Source organism: Malus domestica, chromosome 06, assembly GCF_042453785.1.
Source record: "Malus domestica chromosome 06, GDT2T_hap1".
NCBI lineage: Eukaryota > Viridiplantae > Streptophyta > Magnoliopsida > Rosales > Rosaceae > Malus > Malus domestica.
Window position 1 is genome coordinate 5,583,170 of NC_091666.1, and position 17,078 is coordinate 5,600,247.

At 39.7% G+C, this 17,078-nt stretch overlaps 1 protein-coding gene and 1 long non-coding RNA gene across 3 annotated transcripts; both read left to right on the plus strand.

Moving 5' to 3' along the window:
* Positions 1–1,244: 1,244 nt before the first annotated feature.
* Positions 1,245–14,097, plus strand: LOC103409468 (regulator of nonsense transcripts 1 homolog). Of its 2 annotated transcripts, none has more exons than XM_008348285.4 (29): positions 1,245–1,933; positions 3,805–4,056; positions 4,152–4,322; positions 4,474–4,524; positions 4,639–4,731; positions 4,856–4,951; positions 5,043–5,093; positions 5,180–5,298; positions 5,638–5,746; positions 5,965–6,087; positions 6,165–6,236; positions 6,865–6,936; positions 7,034–7,100; positions 7,175–7,317; positions 7,402–7,473; positions 7,574–7,702; positions 8,340–8,495; positions 8,786–8,899; positions 8,986–9,084; positions 9,166–9,243; positions 9,708–9,842; positions 10,344–10,418; positions 10,574–10,691; positions 11,164–11,537; positions 11,637–11,699; positions 11,787–11,858; positions 12,710–12,841; positions 12,914–13,033; positions 13,273–14,097. In XM_008348285.4, the coding sequence occupies exons 1-29, from the start codon at positions 1,403–1,405 to the stop codon at positions 13,435–13,437; spliced, it is 3,852 nt and encodes a 1,283-aa protein (XP_008346507.3). In that variant the 5' UTR covers positions 1,245–1,402; the 3' UTR covers positions 13,438–14,097. The 2 variants fall into 2 exon arrangements, with proteins under 2 accessions (XP_008346507.3, XP_008346509.3); XM_008348287.4 differs by having other exon boundaries at positions 1,254–1,933; positions 10,574–10,685.
* Positions 14,098–14,430: 333 nt separating this feature from the next.
* LOC139197190 (uncharacterized) lies at positions 14,431–15,659 on the plus strand. The gene is made up of 2 exons (XR_011582330.1): positions 14,431–15,051; positions 15,448–15,659. It is a non-coding gene; the product is annotated as an uncharacterized lncRNA (long non-coding RNA).
* The last annotated feature ends 1,419 nt before the right edge of the window (positions 15,660–17,078 follow it).

Genomic DNA, 17,078 nt, shown 5'->3' on the forward strand with positions numbered 1-17,078 from the left:
CTTCTGCAGACAACATGGATCCGTTAAGGGTGTGTTTTACGACAAATCGAGGCACTGTGAAGGTGCGGCTTCAAACGGAGACGAAGGTCCAGCCACGTCGGCGAGGATTGACAGAGCTTTTGGCTCTTGAAGTTTTCCGGGAATCGATGAGATCTGCTCCAGATTCCGGCGAATAGGCGGTTGCAGGTTGTTGGGTTTCAAATCCTGTTAACCAAATCTATTAATTGGATTTCCAACCCTCAGTAATTTCATAGAATTTTATAGAAATTATGGAGTTCTAAAACTTAATTTGAAGGGATCTATAACTTCCCCAATAATTTAGGGCGGAGCAGAGCAAAGTAGAAGAAGAACGACGGCGGCTGAACGATGCGAGAGAGAGAGAAAGGAACTGAGCAGAGCAAAGTAGAAGCAGAACGACGGCGGCTGGACGGCGACGGCTGGACGACGTCTGAACGACGGCTGAACGACGAACGACGAACGACGGCGGCTGAATGATGCGAGAGAGAGAGAAAGGAACGCGACGAGTAAGGGACAGAGAGGGAGAGAGCGATCGTTGTTTCCCACCCGACTAATAATCCTTACGTTTTAGGGAAGATAAATTAACAGGTGTGTACCGTAAAAATCATGTGGGGCCGGTATAATTAATCCGGTTGCTATTTAGTACGGAACAACGCCAAACACTCAGGTTCGTATTATTTATCCTATCCGATGCTTTATACGGGCTGCCAAATAGGGCCTGAAGGTACAAATTTCCTTCTTCTCTTCTAATCCCCTATAAATGAAAAGGCATTTGTTTCCAGCTTCAATAGGCCCAAAATTTGAGTATTATCCATTGCAATCCAATTACGTATATTAAACAAGACCATGGTAACCAATGCTTTTGAAAGTTGACGTGTGATACCTCTGACATGATATACAAACATTTAATTTTTCAAAGAGAATAACTTACATAACACTTTATTTCACGACATCACGCTTCAACAAAATAGTCACATATACCAAACCTTTTCATGTTGTTGAAACACATAGACAAAAGCTTACACTTGTCTTTGTTTCATCAACATGTATACGTGCCACGTCTTACCTCCAAGAGACGCACCCGGTCACGTGCGCATTGAAAAGCAGTCCTAGTACCCACTGCCCAATCACAGCGGCGCGTCCCAAATATTGCAAAAAAAGTGGGTCCCATTTGGGCACTCGTCCAAAAACGAAACTTACAAAAACCCCCTCACGCGGACTCTCTCTCTCTCTCTCTCTCCACGACGTCTTCACCCATCACACCTCCCACACACTCTTCTTAAACGTCTTTCTTCTCTCTACGCATTATTTTCCTTCACCAAACACTAACCCTAACCCTAACTCCCCTTCCACCCCCAAAAGATTTCAATTCCGCACCCCGACCATGGATTCCGAGCCCAACAACCTCTTTGACACGGCGTCGCAGCCCGACACCTCCAACGACGCCTACACCTTCCTTGAATTCAACACCCAGGGCGAGGACTTTGACTACCCGGAGTTCCGCGACCCGATTCGCTCTCCTGTCGCCTGGCCCACCCCTTCAGATTCCTTATCGGAACCTGCAGACCGTGACCGTGGCGGTGGTGGGGTCGGGTCGGACCACCAGTCCGATGCGTCGCCGGTTTCTGCTGCCCCGGGCAGCGCCACAAAGGCTAGGGCAGGTGGGTCGGGCAGTAACGCCGGCAATAATCAGGTGGTTGACGGCCTAACGGCTGGGATGAGTGTGCTTAACTTTGAGGATACTGGGGATGACGACAATTACGAGTTTGGAAAAGGGGATTTCACAGAACATGCGTGCCGGTACTGCGGCGTGTCGAACCCGGCTTGCGTTGTGAGGTGTAATGTGCCTTCGTGTCGAAAATGGTTCTGTAATTCAAGGGGGAACACGTCCGGCTCTCATATTGTGAATCACCTGGTAAGTCACCCAGTTCGGAGTGTTATTGTTTCTGCTTTTTTAATTATAATTTTGGGTTTTGTGATTATAATTTTTTGGGATGAGTCCAATGGGAATTTGGGTAAGAACTGGAAATTACCAGTCACAAAATGGATGTCATTGGAGGAAATTTAGTAGTTAGAGAATGCAGGGAAATAAGCGTGTTTTGTTTTAAGAGACAAACTTGCTGATACGCTATCACGTGTTGGCATTGGTTACACGAAGATTGAACTAAGTTTTAGGTACATTTAGAGCTGCATTATTATGCCCTCATGATGGTTTGGTTATCATCCCGGTTTCAAGATGTTTTTAGTTCTAAATTTTGGGAGATTTTGGTTCAAACATGGTATTGGATTGCAGAGATAGGAGGCAATCTGGGTAAAGAGAAATTAGATTCTGATGATTTTTCTTTGTCGATTAATCATGGCACCATATACTCAGATGGACTTTTTTTTGTTGAGTTGTAATTTGGTTGCATGAATGGGTTGACTACTTTTTGGTCTATTGGTGATTCATTTGGTTCGTGTTGATGTTACAGCTAGGTTTGGCCTCATATTTTAGAAACCCTATATATATATGGGTTGATTTAAATAATTTTTCATAATAACATAAGCAGTAACATGCTCTGATATATCTATGCAAATTTATAGATATACGTATTTGTTGACACAAAAGTTGAGAAGTCTTCTACTTCCCACACCACTTAATATTAAACTTCCATTAATGGTAGGGCATTTGACCAGCAATTCTGGATCAAGATTCCTCTGATTTGTCTGCAGGGACATAATTGGACCTTACATACGAATGGAGTTAATGTTACATCTGTTTAATATGATTTAAGTAACCAGCATTATGCTTCAGATTTTGGTGTTTACAGGACTGCATGATTTAATTTAATGCTGTACATCTTTTATGCCAATCATGTGGCTGATCTTGAGTTGATTGTACTCTCGTTATTACATTGTATGATCTATGATAGAGCATTAGAGAATCCTTTATATCCTCTTTCGGTTTATGTTAGCTCTAGTGGGATCATGGATGGATTCCAAATAATTCTTTTAAGTTAAATTACAAGCTAAAGTAAGGAGTCATAATTTCTATGATGGAGTTTGATAGATTTGAACATTTTAATATCTAGGTGATGCCAGTAAATGTTTTCTATAATTGTTGAGGCCTTGTTTGGGATTGCTTCTGTAGGAACTAGAAGTGCTTACACTAGAAACTCGTTGAAATTTCTATTAAATATTCAAATGCCTCCTCTAAAAGCTGTTGAAAATGCTTCCTGGAGAAGCGTCTGGCAGGTGCTTCTTCAGAAAGCACTTCTATGACCCAGAAGCAATTCTAACAGTTTTTTTTCCAAACGGAATCAGCAAGCACTTTTGGCTGTCAGCAAGGCTTTTAGCCCTTCCAGAAGCAATCCCGAGAGGCTCTAAATTACATGGACTTCAATTTCTTTTCTCTAGTGTAACGGGAACTTACCATAAGCTGCCCCGTTTGATTTCACATCACATTGAGCAGACATAAGTTTTTTATAGAAATTAAACTGCATCTTCCATTCACGTCTTCGTTTTTCATCTTGAAAAATTAATCTTTGTTGATGCTTTGAACAGCCTTTTCATGGACAAATTTTTAAGGATATGCAACCACAAATAATCTGTGAAATTTAATGAAAGTACCAGCTCTTGGAGCCTGATATCATACATAACTTTTTTTTCTTAATAGTATGCTGATTCTTGGGTGGTTGCATATGGTGGGTTCCTAAATGCGAGTTTGAAAGCTGATGTTATTAATATGGGATAGACATTATATTCTGATAACTTTTCCTAATTGGTTTGTTATGTTGGGTTTTGTAGGTCCGAGCAAAACACAAGGAAGTCTGTCTTCATAAAGATAGCCCATTGGGAGAAACAATCCTTGAATGCTACAACTGTGGATGTCGTAATGTATTCCTTCTTGGATTTATTTCAGCCAAGACAGAGAGTGTTGTTGTTCTTCTTTGTAGGGAACCCTGCTTAAGTGTTAATGCATTGAAGGATATGAACTGGGATCTGAGCCAGTGGTGTCCCCTGATAGATGATAGGTGTTTCTTGCAGTGGCTTGTTAAGGTTTGGTATTTTGCTATCATCAGGTTCATAGTTATTTTCATTTGAGGCAATTTATGGATTTCTGTTTAGTAGTTTTAAGATGCTGTGCTTTGCAGGTCCCGTCTGAACAGGAGCAGCTAAGGGCACGCCAAATCAGTGCTCAACAAATTAATAAAGTAGAAGAACTTTGGAAGTCCAATCCTGATGCTTCCCTTGAAGATCTTGAGAAGCCTGGTGTGGATGATGAACCCCAACCTGTGGCCTTGAAGTATGAAGATGCTTACCAGGTGAATCTGTTTGGAATTCATTGTATATACTTTAAAATGTGACAAGGCTTAGATCGTGTCCATTTTATAACACGAGAAGCCTTTGTAGAATTTGCATCTTCTAAATGGATGTTTTGCTGATAAGCTGATGATTTTCTTGTTTCTGATGCAGTATCAAAATGTGTTTGCACCACTTATTAAACTTGAAGCTGACTATGATAAAGTATGCAGACTAATCTCTGTTTTCCTTTTTCTTCTCAATTCAAAGATTTCTTATGATCCCTGTGGTAGAGAACAAGCTAGTTGTTAAGTTCTTATGATCTTATTTATGTTGTAGATGATGAAAGAATCTCAAAGCAAAGACAATGTCACAATTCGGTGGGATATTGGTCTTAACAAGAAGCGTATTGCTTATTTTGTGTTTCCAAAGGTGATTGTCTGCTAAAATTTGAGAGGTTTTTTTTGGGTGAATACTTTTTGTACTATATGCATGTTTTTCATTATGCTCATATGTATGTGTTATTAACATTCAGTTTTTTCTTGGGTTGTTGCAGGAAGACAATGAGTTACGTCTTGTACCTGGTGATGAGTTGCGGCTTCGTTATTCTGGAGATGCAGCTCATCCAGCATGGCAGTCAGTGGGACATGTTGTATGCCTCTTTCCTCTCTGAAGCATTAAGAGTATATGTTGTGTATGTGTTGTAGTTTTGTGGAACTTATGGTACTTATCTGCTGTTTCAGATCAAGTTAACTGCACAAGAGGAGGTTGCACTTGAACTTCGTGCCAGTCAGGTAGTTTTAGTATTAGTGCTGCTTATATATTGTTATTTAATTCAGTAAACTTGGTTGTTACTAATGTGTATTTATGTTGTTTGCAGGGAGTTCCAGTTGATGTGAACCATGGCTTCAGTGTTGACTTTGTCTGGAAGAGTACAAGTTTTGATCGGATGCAGGGGGCCATGAAAGCTTTTGCAGTGGACGAGACAAGTGTTAGTGGGTAGGTTTGCAGTGTTTTTTTTCTTCCTTCTGTTTTTTTGACTTTTAAGTTTTAGAAATAAGTCTTGTTTGAAAAAAATTAAAAAATTGATAACTTGCTTATCATTATGCTACTTAGTGTTGATTCTACTTCTATGTTCATAATTCTTGTATTGCTAAATATTGTATGGAAATGACAAGCATAAATTGGTTTTTAGGGCAGATATTGCATTGGCTATTTCAGGTTGTATTTTATTCAATGAAAGTATGTTAAAAAGAAAAATAAATAAATCATGTCAAGCTGCAGTGGTGTTTTATGTTTTGCATTTAACTTAATTGTTCTTTTATACTATTTGTGCAGATATATTTACCATCATTTGTTAGGCCATGAAGTAGAGGTTCAAATGGTCCGTAATACATTGCCCCGTCGTTTTGGTGCACCTGGTCTTCCGGAGCTCAATGCATCTCAAGTATGATATCTTGATTATACACTTTTTTGTTATCCTCTAGTTCATGACACATTACTTTCTTTTATGGGTTATCCTCTCTTTCTATATACTAGTTTTTCACTTCAAATGCATTTCTTTCCCAAGTATTTCATAATAGCATTTTCTGGGACCTTTTGAGGATTCTTTGTTGTAGTTGGCATTGGTCTAATCTGAGTGTCTTACCACTTTTTTATTGATAGGTTTTTGCTGTAAAGAGTGTCCTTCAGAAGCCTATAAGTTTGATCCAGGGTCCACCTGGCACAGGAAAAACTGTGACTTCTGCAGCAATTGTGTATCACATGGCTAAACAAGGCCAGGGACAGGTAAAATAACTCACATTTGTTATTTCCTCTCTCTCTCTTTCTCACTCTCTTTTAATCAAAATTTCTCTCTTTACCAGGTTTTGGTTTGTGCTCCTAGTAATGTTGCTGTAGACCAACTAGCTGAGAAGATAAGTGCAACTGGGTTGAAGGTAGAGGACCAGTGCTTGGCCGTCGCCTGCAATTATACTAACTCTATAGAATGTCCCCTTTGTTTTTGCGGCTCTTCTTGAATGAATATTTAAATATCTTTTTAGTTGTGTATGCATTGTTGTGCAGACACATAATTGGATTCTGTTTCTCTGATAGTTTTAGATTGGAGAGCTTCTTATTTGCCTGGGTTAAATGATGGTTTTGTTGCTCGGCTGTTCAGTAGTTTCCTTTTTTTCTGAATTTTAGATTGCTCCTCTATGATAGATCTGTTGTCCACTGTTCATGTGTTGTTGCTTTTTGTACTAAGTAGAAATCTCTATCTATCAAAGAAAAGTAATTACAAACTGCAAGAAATCAGAATATGAGTACCTAAACGTATTTATGTCCATCTTAGTATGACTGTCTCTCAAGTACCACTTGTTCTGCTTTGTAAAACATAGCAGTGTGTAATCTGATTTTTATTTGTTTAAAACAAGTTGGTTTACAGCAGTTGGGTGCTGTTTATGAGCTTCGGAACTCATTTTGCATGAAACATTGCAACAGATGTTTTTTTTATTATATGTGTCTTTGGTAATGATAGGTTTCTTATGAATTTGTCTGATTTTTATCTTCCTTTTGGTATTTAAGGTTGTTAGACTTTGTGCAAAATCAAGGGAAGCTGTTAGTTCTCCTGTTGAGCATTTAACCCTTCATTACCAGGTTTGTGTTGACTTGTTGACTTAATTAATAATTTTATTGTCTGGCTTTACTTTGTTCATTTATTTAACTGGATGCTTACTGACTCTGTTAATCTCAGGTTCGTCATCTTGACACGTCAGAAAAGAGTGAACTGTACAAGCTACAACAATTGAAGGATGAGCAAGGTCACTTTGCTTTTCTAAAAACTTCTATGTATATTGTCCTGACTTGATGCTAATTAGTTCCTGAAATTTTACAGGAGAATTGTCTAGTAGCGATGAGAAAAAATATAAGGCACTGAAGCGGGCAACTGAGAGGGAGATTTCTCAAAGTGCTGATGTCATTTGTTGCACATGTGTTGGTGCTGGAGATCCACGATTGGCCAATTTTAGGTTCCGTCAGGTTGAAATACGTCTTACATTAACAGTTAGTTACTATCTATCACAACTTAAAAATAGCTTACACAAATCTATCCTCTGCTTTTAGGTACTTATTGATGAGTCTACTCAGTCTACGGAGCCTGAATGCCTGATTCCTTTGGTTCTTGGGGCAAAGCAGGTACTCTGAGGTCAAATATATAGATGTTGCTAAATTTTGAGTCTGAGGTTGATTTTTAACAAATCGTTGCCTGGAGTCTAATGAGAAATTTCCATATTAGGTTGTTCTTGTTGGAGATCACTGCCAGCTTGGTCCAGTCATTATGTGCAAGAAAGCAGCTCGTGCTGGGCTTGCCCAGTCTCTCTTTGAACGCCTCGTTTTACTTGGTGTGAAACCAATTAGATTGCAGGTAATTGGTCCAGAGTTTACAGTGTCTGTGCATGGCTAGCTATGCATAGTATCACTACTAGTGTACATGTACTTGCCTTTTTTTTAAATATATTTGTTTATTTACTTTTTTATGTTGGATAGTCAGTGATGATATCTGAGTTTTGTATACCCATTCATCAATAGATATGATATTGGTCTTTTCTTCTTAATGTTACTGCATGAACATTCAATTCAATATTAAGATGCGTCTATAAAGTGTTGCCTTACTTTACTTTATTGTAAACTTATTGCAATTCTCAATGTATTTGACCTTAACTCATTCTTAGTTGCTTTGGAATTTAGGTCCCTGTATTTGTTTTTCTCCTTTTTATCACATATTTTCCCTAACTTCTTTGAGCAAATCAACTCCACTGTGATTTAACTTGTTTGGATTATTCTCAACGGTTAACTTGGTTGGATTCTTTCTTATTTTATTTAAATTATTTTCTGTCACCAATCTTGTATCTGATTCAAATGTTAAGTTGCATAGTGTAGCTGTCAGTGCACCCTTAAGAGGCTTATGACACTTTCTGTCTTGTATGTCGTTCAAAGTGAAATTGCTCTTGCGTGCATGGTTATGTTGCAAGACTTATATATTTTGAGTGATATAATTTTAGGTTCAATACCGAATGCATCCAGCCTTGTCAGAATTTCCATCTAATAGCTTCTATGAGGGCACGCTTCAAAATGGAGTGACCATCAATGAAAGGCAATCATCAGGCATTGATTTTCCTTGGCCGGTTCCCAATCGTCCCATGTTCTTTTATGTACAGGTAACAATAAGTGCCAGTCAAGTAGTTTGAGCCAACTAAAAATTTGGGGTGGTGCTATCCACACACCCATTTTTACCTTCCACATGCATCTCTCAATTTTTGGCCGTCGGATTGAATGAATTGAAGAGAAGAGGACAGAAATTAACGGGGGGGGTGTGGGAGGGAAAAAGAGGTATATGGATAGCATTGCAAAGAATTAGGCTTTGTCTACTGGATGGTTTTCTGTCTGACTTTTTTAAAATCATATTTTCTCTGAAGACTTGTTCTGGATTCATGCATCTGTGTTATAGATGGGCCAAGAGGAGATAAGTGCTAGTGGAACATCCTATCTGAACAGAACTGAGGCTGCTAATGTTGAAAAGATTGTCACAACATTCTTGAGGAGTGGTGTAGTCCCTAGTCAGGTGAACCTACAACATTCGTTTTGAGTTTAGCATTTTATATATGGATTCCATGTTTCATTAATTTAATAAATATCAACACTTTATAGATTGGAGTGATCACACCATATGAGGGACAGAGAGCTTATATTGTGAACTATATGTCGCGAAATGGTGCTCTCAGACAGCAACTTTATAAGGAAATTGAGGTAATATATCTGACTCGTCACATGTAGAAGCCTTTGCTCTTGACCTATTTTGACTGTATTGCTTCATTATTGTTATTACAGGTTGCAAGCGTAGATTCATTTCAGGGAAGGGAAAAGGATTATATCATCCTTTCGTGTGTGAGGAGTAATGAGCATCAGGTGAGTTCATAAAACCACTTAAGGGGGAAGTACGTACTTTTTTCCTTTCGGTTGTCCCAAAGATGCGTCTTTCTTTTTCTTTTTTTTCGAATTGTTTTGTTGCTATTTTCCTATTATTCACGTTATAAATCTTATATATTGGGTTTCAGTGCACTACTTTTTGGTTCATCTCACAGAAAATTACATACTTTCTTTTGTGCTTATTATTATTATTATTATTTTTTGGGGGGTGGGGGGGTGGGGTTAAGGGGGATGTTGTTACTGATAATTGAGTAGTCATGATTAAACAGAATGGCATTGAAGGCTGTCTTCAGAGTTGTTTCATTGTCAATGAGTTCCAGATTTTGGTTCTAAGATAATTTAGAATGACTGTAGATAAAAAAAATTCAAAAGAGCTGTCTTCATTTGAAGAAGGAAGTATATTTATGATAGTTTGATTCCTGGCTAATAAATTCCTTTTTCAGGGCATCGGATTCCTTAATGATCCTCGCAGGCTCAATGTTGCTCTAACACGTGCTCGATATGGTATTGTCATTCTTGGAAACCCTAAAGTTCTTAGTAAACAGCCACTGTGGAATAGCTTGTTGACACATTACAAGGTATTAACTGTTCTCTGTAATTCTGTTATTGGTGGTTTATGTTGACCTGTTCCTCTTGTTTTTTATTCCAGTTAATAGAAAAAGAATTAAGGCTTTCTCAAGTATTCTTTTCTGATTTAACTTGACAATTTTTCTGTTTGATATGTATTTTTTCGTTCTCATCTTGTTTTTCTCAAGTCCTTTTAGGTCCTCTGGTTCATGGTGTTTGTAGTGTTTCATTTATAGATATAGTTATGTGTACTATCAAAAAAGGAAATAAAAAAAAGCCCATTTCCAAAATATGGAAGTCATCTTGGGAATGATTGGTGGCAGCTGGCAGCATATTTGTTAATGCTAATTGATGATGTACTGCAAATTTTGTTTATGTCCTCCTCCTGTTTGTTCTATTTATCTTCTCTCTTTGATTGTCATGTGCTGGTTAAAAATGATTGTGCTGTCTGGGTTGATAACTTGATATTCAGACTATAGCGTTGCTATTACTGACATTTTATACATCATTAGGAACACGAGTGCTTGGTTGAGGGGCCTCTAAATAACCTGAAGCAGAGTATGGTGCAATTTCCAAAGCCTAAAAAGGTTTGTCACTAGCGGAGAAGGCAAAAATTAATTTTTCATTCTTTTCTTTAAATGTACACATTTTTAATTTGTGGTGGGAGTTGGATCTTAATTATGAAATCACCAATTTATGATGGATGTAAAATTATGTTGTGTTTGCTCTACTGTTGACACAGATCTACAATGATCGGCGCCTATTCTTTGGAGGTGGTCCTGGAGTTATCCCCAATGACAGTTTTGGGTCTGTAGCCTCAGCTGGCCAAAATGCGGACAGAAGAAGTAATCGTGGTAGGGGTATGTTAGTGCTAGTATCTTTCCCTTTTTACCTTCTCTCTCCAGGAATTGTAGGATGAAGTGCATTGTTTGTTTTCTCCACACTTTCCATTATACTCTGATGGTGTTCTTTTCTTGTTATCTTTGTTTTGATACTTCTTTTTCGTTTCCTATTAGTAGGGATAAAAAAGGGAAGAAATCTAAATGAAAAATTGAAGCCAACGCTTTTAACGTAATGGTTATTGATATGTTAGTGTTTAGTGTATAAACTTGGGTTCGTTTAATATGGTGAGTAATCCAAATAAATGGTTTCACATGTGTTGAAATGTTAAATTTTTTTCCTCTTTAGAAGTTAAAAATAACTAATCCGACATGGACAAGGAAAATAGAATAAAATAATTAACCCTTAAATTCCAAGTTTTAAATCCAATAATAAGTAGAAAATCTTAATTGTAAACATCTCCTATGTCTAAATTGTTTATGTCAAATGCAGGTTCTTACCTACCTCCTGGCCCACCCAATGGTACCCATAAGCCTGGTGTACATCCGGCTGGATATCCAATGCCTCGGGCACCTCTTTCACCATTCCACGGAGGACCCCTTTCTCAACCGTATGCTATTCCAACTCGTGGAGCTGTGCATGGACCAGTTGGAGCTGTTCCTCATGTCCCTCAACCTGGAAGTCGTGGTTTTGGGGCAGGACGTGGAAATGCTGGTGCTCCAATTGGCAGTCATCTTCCGCACCAGCAGGGCACACAACAGAATGTTGGGAATATGGGGTCTACCTTCAACTTTCCTGCTCTTGAAAATCCAAATAGCCAACCATCTGTTGGTGGCCCCTTATCTCAACCTGGATTTGTCAATAATGTTTGTACTGGCCCCTTTTATTTTTATCATATACCAATTCTCCTAGTTCTTGTTCCTTCATCCACCTGATGCATGTGCTCGTCTTGTTGTATGCAACAGATGCCAGTTCAAGGGCCAAGCCAAACATTTCGTGATGGATTTTCCATGGCGGGCATGTCTCAGGTTTTTCTCGTACTAAACGTGATATTTTTAGTAACTTGTGATGTTGATATTCATCTTTTAATTTCATCTTTGATTTCATGTTGCCAGGAATTTTTGGGTGATGACTTTAAAAGTCAGGGATCACATGTTCCTTATAATGTTGCTGACTTCTCCACTCAGGTATGAAGTTGCAGTGCTTTTTTCTTCTGTTGTTTTTTCGGTGTATGCTGGGCCATGGGCCATACATTATTTGTTTGCTTCAGCAGTGTACTTCTGGATTTAGTTTTTGGGTTAAGTATATTTTTGTTCACTGTGTTTTGACTCAAAATCACTTTTGGTCCTGTGGTTTTAATTGTATCAGTAGTCACTGTGTAATTTTTGTTGGCAAATTTATCACTATCAAAAGTTGAATAAACCCGAAAAGAGTGTCTTTCTATCAAATAAACCCGAAAAGTGCAGGTAGTTTTAGAAAGCCGATAATGCGGTCTTTCAATCCCTTGGCAACATTTTCTTGAAAACAGACAGAATGTTTCCCCAAATTGAAAATCTGGATTCTAACTTGCAGACAGAATGTTTCCCCAAATTGAAAATCTGGATTCTAACTTGTTAATCACCTCACTTTCAAAATTGTTTTTAAATTGCTAGCAAAACCAAACACACTGACTGAAAATGAAATCGAGGCAAAATAGTGTGACCAAATATGCATTTTTTGGCCTTTATGTGTTGGGCTATGCCTTACGTTGTTTGTTGAAGGACGTTAGACAATGTTTTTCATTTAAATACCTTTTTTGTTTTCATCTTCGATGAATTATTTTCCCTTGGAAGAAGTGATTCTACACCATGCTAATCAAAAATTGAAAAGAAAAGGTTATTCATAGAAAGAGGATTTCCCTTTTTGTGTCCACACTATTTTCTTTCCAAATGTACCCATCGTCAATGTTATGTAATTTAAGAACCTCTGTTACTTGCAATTACAGAATTAGTCATGTATTCGAAAATTAAAACTTACATTATGCTAGCTTGGTCAACAGGCTTCTCAAAGTGGATATGCTGTTGATTATGTTACTCAAGGAGCACAAGGTGGGTTTCCAGGGAACTTTCTGAACCAGAACTCTCAAGCTGGATATTCTCGATTTGGTACAGGGAATGACTTCATGTCTCAGGTTTGCTAGTTTCCCCTTCTTTTCGTTACATTTTTACTGTGCTTTGGGCAATTCTCAACAGCTTTCTTACAGGACTACATGCCTCATGGATCACAAGGCCTATTTACTCAGGTGGGCTTTAATGATCCATCACAGGATGAAGCATCACAGAACCACTATGGAGTTGCAAATGCCAATCAACTCCAGTCCCAGGTTTCATTTCATACAAATGCTATTTAATAGATTACTACGGGAAAATAATAAAATGGGATGTAGAGACATTTGGCTCTGTAATTAGCAAGTCCTATCACGTTGTTCTTCAACAGCGTTTAGTGGGTTGGGCATATGACCAACATGTTTACTGCATTCTTCCTCTGTTCTTTTTCAAGTCATAGTTTGGCTTGGTGGTGGCTGTCCTCGTCGGTGCTAATACACGTTCAACATATTTTCAGGGCTTTATGAACTCGCTGTACTCTCAGCCTTTTGCCCATTACAACACACAGCCAATGAACTTGCAGGCCCCACCACAACAGCAGCAGCAGCAGCAGCCGCAGCCTCAGCCTCAGCCTCAGCAGGGCCAGAGCTCCCAAAATCAGAAAATCCACTACAATGGTTAAGAGACAGTAGGGAATAATGGCTGTGATGGGTTATAGTCTTTTGCATTCAGCAACTCGGTTTGTGCTCTCTTGTGTGCCCAAATACAACTGCCCTAAATTGCAGAAGATTTGTCGGTTGCGATCAGTGTGGTTATCTCCAGAACCTCTAGTTGATATGTTGTGGGTTTTGGGAATACTGTCAAATAGAGCGGGCAAATGAGCATATGGGGTCTCTGAGCAAACAAGAGCGACACATCCGGTGCTGAGAAAGAAAAGGATAACCCCGATATTACCTGCTTGAAGTTTTGTATTGTTCCGAAGAAAGGTAAGAAAAAGATGGTTAAGTGAAATGAGAGCATTACATGGCATGGTTTTTGGCGAAAGGGTTCCGGCACTGGAAGAGCGGGGCGCGCTGTATATGCGACTGACTGACAGGGAAATGACCCAATTTATTCATATACAGAAGCAGTTCTACAACAAATTTTGTACAGCATGCTCGGGGAAAGTCGCCTAACCCTTTCGGCTCCAGACATGTAATTATACTCTACATTTTAATATCGCATAGACGACGATGATGAAATCTTTAGCGAGTATTTATTCAGTGCTTGTGCTGCTCGGCGTAGAACCCTTACCCCGGCCTGGTGGTATATAAAAAGTTTGATGATTGGTTTGTTTGTGTAATCTGCTTTCGTTTAAATGCTGCGTAATTGACTCCAGGAATATGTCCTCTCGGTTTCCTTCTCTTTTCTTTTGGCGACAAGTTTAAAAAAAAAAATGAAGCCACCACTTAGTATGACGGTTAAGTGGTATTTCTCCATTGGCAAGTGAAATGTTTAGGTTTGATTTTTGCTAAAGATGAATTTGAACCATGTTATTGTTAGGCTATTGTGAGGCTTAACTCATTAGTCCACGCTTTATGAGTTGACAATATTGTTTTTTTTTTTTTTTTTCAAATGATTGATTTTGTTATATTAGATGTTAGATTAGTTACCGATAAAATTTGAACTCATTCTGTCATGTAAGGACTCAATACTTTATCACCATTGTGGTAAATGATTACCTGTAGATAATATGGTTTTGTTCAGAAGAGAGTTGTTGAAAAACGAACCAAAATAAGTACACTGGACGAAAATAAAGAAACTTTAGATAGAGCCCTCGACAATGAAAGTTTTTTGGTTATCTTCATGTGGTGGTATGACTTGGAAAATGGCAAAACAATCCAAGCCCTCCTCCATTTCCTCCACCAGTTGACTCGGTAACTCAACGAGTCCAAAACCTTCCTGTACCAACTCGCTTAAGCACTCGGCGGTCCACTGCCTGACCTCCGTTGACGCCCAAACCGTAGTACCTCTGCCGCACACGCTCTTCAACGTCTTGGCCAACCCCACCATTTCCTCTTGGTTATAGAACACGTCAGACATCAAAATTAGGTCGAACTCGCTGATTTGACTCGGTGACTCGTCCGATCCCCACACGAGTTCCCTCACCTCGACTCGGTCCCCGAGTCCGTTGGCCTCCACATTCCTCAACAGCCCCGGAAGGAGTGGCCCCATATCCGTGAGAACGACTCGGCTCGCTCCAAGCCGAGCCGCTGTCAGGCTAGGAAGTCCTGCCCTAGCACCGAGCTCGAGGACGGTGTTATGATCCCACATCGACTACACTTATGGGGGTGTAGGGGTTCTTAAGTCCTTGGGGTCCTCCCACCTATTGGACTAGTCTTTTGGGTTGGGCTCTTCCCTTGGGCTTGAGTACCTAATATTGGTATCAGAGCCTAGGTTCTCGACGCTGCGGAGGGGGCGACCTGGAAAGGGCTACCTTAACGGGATGACCAAAGGGTGCACCGCCGTTAAGAGTGAAAGCCACCAGAATAAGGGCCGCCGTGGGCGTCGGCTTCCGAAGGGTGGTGTAATGTTATGATCCCACATCGACTACACTTATGGGGTGTAGGGGTTCTTAAGTCCTTGGGATCCTCCCACCTATTGGACTAGTCTTTTGGGTTGGGCTCTTCCCTTGGACTTGAGTACCTAACAGACGGACTTATCTTGGAAGTGAAAGTGGACTGCGCCTTGAGTGGCCATCCAGTTGGATAGGACAATGGCCGAGTCCCAAACCCATGAGCCGGTGAGAGCTCGACCCGTTGTTGAGTCACTGACGTCGTCTAGCTCGTGGATAACTAGGGTTTGGTCTGCAACCTGGATTTGTCTCGTGCCCATATTCTGTCAGCTCTCTTCCTTAATTCACTTGGTAGGTAGTGTTGCTACGATGTTATATATATATATATATATTACGGTTTTCTTTGTTCTCGTTACTTTCTTTTGACAGAGAATATTTTCTTTGAAGTGGAAGAACTTGGTAACAGTTTAAAGTAAGAACAAAGCTGGTGCATGAGAGTTTGTGCTGGCTGTTGAGGTGTCGGAATATCGGCATCTGAAGCTTGTGCTAAAGCAGTGACTTGGGAAGAAAGCAAGAAAAAGGTTTAGGAAGTTCAACCGATCGGAGGTATAAATGCTTTTAACCACTTGAACGAGCTCAAACATAAATACCGGGGGTTATTTTATTTTATTTTCTAACCACCAAATCAAAAGAGAATCTAGGGCTAAATAAAGAGGAGGTGTACGCAGAAGGTGAAAAATGGTGTACGAAAATCACTCCCCAAAACGAATGGCTTGAGCCTTGCTGGGATTTGTAAGCAACAATACACATTTTTGCAATCAACGAAATTGAAGCATCCCTTAGGCTGCTGCGATTCAAAAGTGGATCTTATGCATTGACTTAATGCTTTTGGTCTTCAAGAAAAGTTAAGACAACTAAATAAACATAATAACTGAGGGTTATCAAAACTCCTCAGTAATCAATCCAGTACAACCAGCTTCCGATACCCTTCCCCTTAGATGGCTGCTTCCATGTCAAAGTCGGGGCGAATTTCTCCATCATTGTCCAAGAACAACCTGAGCAAATCGTCGGAGAAGCCATTTAGTACGGTCACCCCTGGATATGTACGAGGCTCCATCCACCTCCTCGGCTCACCATCCTGCATTATCCAATACACAATTTTTGGCACCGCATGTTCATACCCTTTCTCCTTAAACTTGCCCCTGTATGGCCGGATAAGCCTTGTCCCACCGTCTGGCTGTAGCTTCGTCAAAGTATTCAATCCCAGTGAACACAAACACCTTCTTGATCATTTGCTCCGGCTTCAAATTAGCATTCACAGCCTCTTGGAGAATCAAATCAAACACCTGAGGCGACTTACTGAAATTGATTGTCTTTCCTTTCCATGGCTCTTCATTCAGCTCAGACAACAAGAGTGTCCAAGCCACCACCGTGTCAATGGTGTACCTACAGTTGTATACCGAGGCCGTTTCACACACAGCCAAGCAGTTGTTCAGATTTCCTTGCTTTGAAAAGAAGTGCTCCACCATTGTCTTCCACTGAAGCTCAGCCGCTTGTGCAAAATTCCAGGGATTCGCATAGCTTATGATCTCATGGGGAAGTAAAGCATCGCCTACGATATTGGACTTTTCGGCTTTCACCTTTTCAGTGTACTTCTCAATACTCCAGAACTCACATACTGGTGTTACAGAACCTACCTGAGTTCAATATAATTATTTTGAAGATGAAGATCGTGCCTAGACTGTACTAAAAATTCGTTGGAAAGCCGA

Excerpts from the sequence above, each read along its gene's own strand:
- LOC103409468 (XM_008348285.4), top strand. The coding sequence starts at position 1,403 with ATGGATTCCGAGCCCAACAACCTCTTTGACACGGCGTCGCAGCCCGAC. Across the intron at positions 10,692-11,163 it reads AAGAAGTAATCGTGGTAGGG|GTTCTTACCTACCTCCTGGC; the intron begins GTATGTTAGTGC and ends TGTCAAATGCAG. Across the intron at positions 13,034-13,272 it reads CCAATCAACTCCAGTCCCAG|GGCTTTATGAACTCGCTGTA; the intron begins GTTTCATTTCAT and ends ACATATTTTCAG.